Raw genomic sequence first — 4828 nt, forward strand, 5'->3', positions numbered from 1 at the left:
GTGTGTGTGTGTGTGTTTCTGAAACCAGCTTAGGTCATGCATGGGTTCGGTCACATGCAGCCTTTTAGCAGTCTGTTGAATGCTGCTATTGTTTCCCTCTATATCACACACACACACACACACACGCACATAGTCTTGTGTGTGTCATGCTAAGAAAATACCTGACTGTCCTTTAGTTGGCGCTTTATTGAGGCGCCTTCACAATAAAACTACACTACACACTGAACTAACACAATCTATTATACAGACACATCAGAAGATTCTTTTTTGGAAGCAGGACTTGCACACAGACCTAAAGGAAGTTCTACCTGGAAGGCTGCATTCAGGGCAAAAAGACACAGAATTAAGAGTAAAATCACAAGATATTTTTTAGGAGGATAAAAAAAAGCATTGTGGGATTTCCTGCATCACATGAAGAACCACTGTCTCCATAACAACAAATCTTTACAGAAAGCTTCTCATGTTTGAGAGACAAATGTTTACCAACCTGTCTGTCTGTCTGTCTGTTCAGACGACGTTTCCAGTCCGAGTCTTCAAGCTGTTGGGGGTGGAGACTCTGATTGTGACGAATGCTGCCGGCTCATTGGCCGACGGCCTCCAGCCCGGTGACATCATGATCATCAAAGACCACGTCAACTTCCCAGGATTGGTCGGTCTGAACCCGCTGTGCGGACCCAACGACGACAAGTAACTCAGATACCTGGCTATGTGTTGTTTTTGTTATTGTTTATTGTTGTTTCATGTTTATGATGAAGCTCTTATTTATTTATTTATTTTTGTTGATTTTAAATTAATTGTTTGTCTTTTGTGTAACTATTTGTTACACTGTTGCTGGTAAGACTAATATTGTTTGTTAACTCAGTCGTCATAGTTACAAAGTATTAAAGTTTGATGCTTTGTTGTATTTTTGTCATGTTATTTATTACTTGTTGTTTACAGGTTTGGGCCTCGTTTCCCCGCCATGTCAGGTTGCTATGACAAAGGCCTGCGTTCCATAGCGATGGAGATCACCAAGCAGCTGGGCGTGGCCAGCCTCGTGCAGGAGGGCGTGTACGCAATGGTGGGTGGGCCAAACTTTGAAAGCATCGCTGAAGCCAGACTGTTGCATCGACTCGGGGTGGACGCTGTCGGTAAGACACACACACACAGAAACCAGAGTTATCAGATAAATGTAGTTATAAAGTCCAATATTTCCCTCTGAAATGTAGTCTGTAGTAGGGTAGAAATATAAAGCACCACAAAATGGAAATACTCAAAGTACCTTTAAATACTTAAGTACAGTACTTGAGTAAATGTACTTATTCACAGTACTATCTGCAGCAGTATTAGCAGTACTGTTGTGAACTATCTCAGTAACTTCAGGTGTCGTGTGTTTACAGGTATGAGTACGGCTCCTGAGGTCGTCGTGGCAACTCACTGCGGTCTGAGAGTCTTTGGCCTCTCTCTGATCACCAACAAGGTAAACACACCGATCAATACAGCAATGTATTGATGGATTTTGATCAAATGAACCTGCTGGGGTCAGCTTTGTAGATGATTGATTGATTGATTGATTGATTGATTGATTGATTGATTTGTGACAGGTGGTGAAGAGTTATGAGGACTCAGACAGCGTGAACCATGAAGGCGTCCTGGAGGTCGGCCGCCTGCGCTCTCACACTGTGCAGCAGCTGGTAACTGAACTGATCAGCAGGATGGAGATTAATAACAACAACACTAATAATGCTGTTTGAACACACACACACACGCACACACACACACGCACTGTGTACATATTTGATTGTTATATTTACAACATTTTTTAGAGCTTTCTCCAATTTTCTATCATCCTTCATGTTTTTTTTACCTTTGCTGTAGTAAAAACTTTATTTATATCAACATGGTGCCTAATAAATCTCTATCATGGTACATTTGAATGTAAGTATACATATTAATATAATGATGACCACTGTGGTTGATGGTGCTTTAATATATGAGACTTAAAGATATGAGACAAAGATTTTTCTAAAGATTCTTTTCTTGTACATTGTTCCTGTTGAATTATGGGATTTTATTTTGTAAAAAAAAAATCACTGACCTGCTGATCCGCATTAATCTGATTAAAACATGCTGACAAACCTCTTACTTCCTGTTTCCTGTTTGTGTTGATCAATCAATCTGCAGCTGAGTGTTGTAGTCAGAGCAGAAGTGTGTTCAGCCGCAGTTCCTCTAATGTCCACTAGATGCTGCTGTGATGAAAAACTCTGGCTGTATAAGTGAAAGGGGGAAACTCTAAACGTCTACATATACAAATTCAATACAGTTCTGCTCCTCTGGTCACAATAAAGCCATAACTGAAATGTGAATATAGATGAAGGAAAGCAGTAAACAGTATTTTGTTTTTGAAATGCGTGAAATGGCAAATGCAAAACTAAACTGAGAAACCACAACTGGAAAAGGCCACGACACCAACACTGCCATGTTCACAAACAATGCTAACAGTCTATAGCCATGCTAGTGGCTCTGTGACGTTGTACTTAGCATGCTAATATGCTCACAATGATAATGCTAACTAACTAATCTTTTTTATCTATAATGTTTACCTCGTCCACCATCTTAGCTTAGTATGAGAGCATGCTAACTTATGCTATTTAGCACGAAACACAAAATACAGCTGGGGCTCATGGGAATTAGTCATTAGTTTAGCACGTTTGGTCATAAACAAAAGTATTGGACAAATTAATTTAGAGCAGATGATGGTGTTAGATGACTGTTAGTCTGGGCACCTTGAATAATTGTACTAAATCTCATTCCATATAATAGTTACTGAGATACTTCAGTGTCGACCAGAGTGGTGGACCAACAGACCAACATTGCCAAAATGCATTCACATACAAATGTTTACATTGGTGGAGTTACTTATTATATCTAACTATGGTTCTATGAATCTTGGATGACCTCCATAGACGGTATTCAGTAACTGGATTTCCTGTGTCTATGAATTAAACTTGACAATCAGTTCATTTCTGATCTCATGTGTCTCATGTCTCATCTATAAAGGAGGGTGTGGCCCAGATCAGTGAACATGATGTTGTCTTGTTTTTGGTGTAGAGGACAGAGTAACTGGATTTTCCCTGGAAAAGGCAAACAATTGTGGTTCGGTTAACTGTATACTATACTGGATAGTATAATAAACAGACTGTACATGATCTACTTAAAGCAGTGGATTTATTGTGAAGTTACTCTTTAAGATACTTGAAGATGGTTTTCTGTCTTCCAGAGACAGAATATTTAATTGAAAGGATGACCAGTTCAGTGACACCCAGCCTTTTGACAATTCTGATTGGTTCAGGAAATTCAAACAGAATGTTTTCTTTCAACTTTTTCAGAATAACAGACAGTTTAACCATTTGATTTTCTTCAAACTACTGGATCCCAACAGGAGAGGCAGGTAAGTTAAACATATGTTTTACAATGACAGTTAATTGTATCACTGTGACTATTAAGCCCTTTTACACCTGGTATTAAACAGGTTACACGTTATCTGGATAATAATTGCGTTTACATCTAGTATAATTTTAATGCATTCTCATTGAGACTAGTTCTCCAGAGACTCCCTTAAAAAAAGAGTTATAAACTAAACTAAAACACTATCAATGACAAATTCATAATTTTGTGTCCCCTCTTGTGAATGTCTTTGTTTGTATGAAACAATTTGTTAGTTTGTCTTATTATTATTATATTACTATAATTTTGGATAATTTATATGCCTTATTAACAGAACATCATAGATATAGCATGTAGATGATTGCAATGCACAACATCTCACACACAGTTATTTCTTACAGAATATCATTACTTTTCCATCTATATTACTTTCATTTTTATGCAGTTCTGTGGAAAAACGCATCATTTGGCACTTTCATGGCATAGAATAGACATAAAATCTCACTCTTCTCACATGCTCACACTGTACATTTGAACAACCTATATTTTATGTTATCTCTATCCATGGTAACTTAAAAGTTAAGGTTCAGACTCCATCTTCTGAGGGAGATTGGATTGTACAATCAATAGCTCCAGAACAGCTACTAAATGGACCTCGTGGTAATATAATTTTCTGGTGCGTAGTGTTGAGATGCAGAACCCATTGCTGCCCCCTGTTCGGCTATCAGTGTGATGATGACCCAGATGTTGACCACTGAACTCTTCTTCGTGTCCCTGGTTGTTCTGCTGCTGGTACTGCTGGTTATACTGGTTCTTTACTGGATCCTCAGACAAAGCAAAAGCAGGTAAGAACCCACAGCTGCTTCATACAGACATCAGCTTAAAAAAGCGGCATTAAAGTTAATCTTAAAGTCCTTTTTATTCACATTGGGTCCTAATTTTTCAGAAACCTTACAGAGCTGAAGGTCTCAGCAGGACGACCCCCCCATATCCTGACCATTAGAACAGATCCAGATCATGCCAACCAGCTGCTGGACCGTCTGCTAGACAGAGTCTTTCTCCAGGTGGAACCTGGACCAGCATCTGGAGATGAATTTGAAGACAAACCCGGAGCTGAACCTGGAGAGGACCTTGAAGAAGAAGATTCAACAGCAGCTTCTCTTCCCAGGAGAGGTAGTAGATGTTCTTTAAGCTGAAGCACCAACAAAATTGTCAAATGAGGTTTAAAGTGTTGAAAGAAATTAAAGTGTGTGTCAGTTTAACAGGAAATACTGAAATTAATTTTAAAATCTGTTAAAGTTGCCCTATTTAGGCTTATTTCCAGCTTAGTCTGAGGCTCCACTAGAGTAGCTTTGTATGATTCACTCTTTAAAAACATCCTTTTTATCTTATACTGGCCCTT

General features: G+C 38.8%; 1 protein-coding gene across 1 annotated transcript in view; it reads left to right on the forward strand.

Moving 5' to 3' along the window:
* pnp4a (purine nucleoside phosphorylase 4a) overlaps positions 1-1733 on the forward strand; it is a 6772-nt gene extending 5039 nt beyond the window's left edge. The window contains exons 4-7 of the mRNA XM_035661777.1: positions 512-687; positions 940-1130; positions 1380-1459; positions 1584-1733. Coding sequence (XP_035517670.1) covers positions 512-687; positions 940-1130; positions 1380-1459; positions 1584-1733 — 597 coding nt within the window. The remainder of the gene's footprint in view (positions 1-511; positions 688-939; positions 1131-1379; positions 1460-1583) is intronic.
* The last annotated feature ends 3095 nt before the right edge of the window (positions 1734-4828 follow it).

Source organism: Morone saxatilis, unplaced genomic scaffold, assembly GCF_004916995.1.
Source record: "Morone saxatilis isolate NCDOM2014 unplaced genomic scaffold, NCSU_SB_2.0 Contig18, whole genome shotgun sequence".
Taxonomy (NCBI): Eukaryota; Metazoa; Chordata; class Actinopteri; family Moronidae; genus Morone; species Morone saxatilis.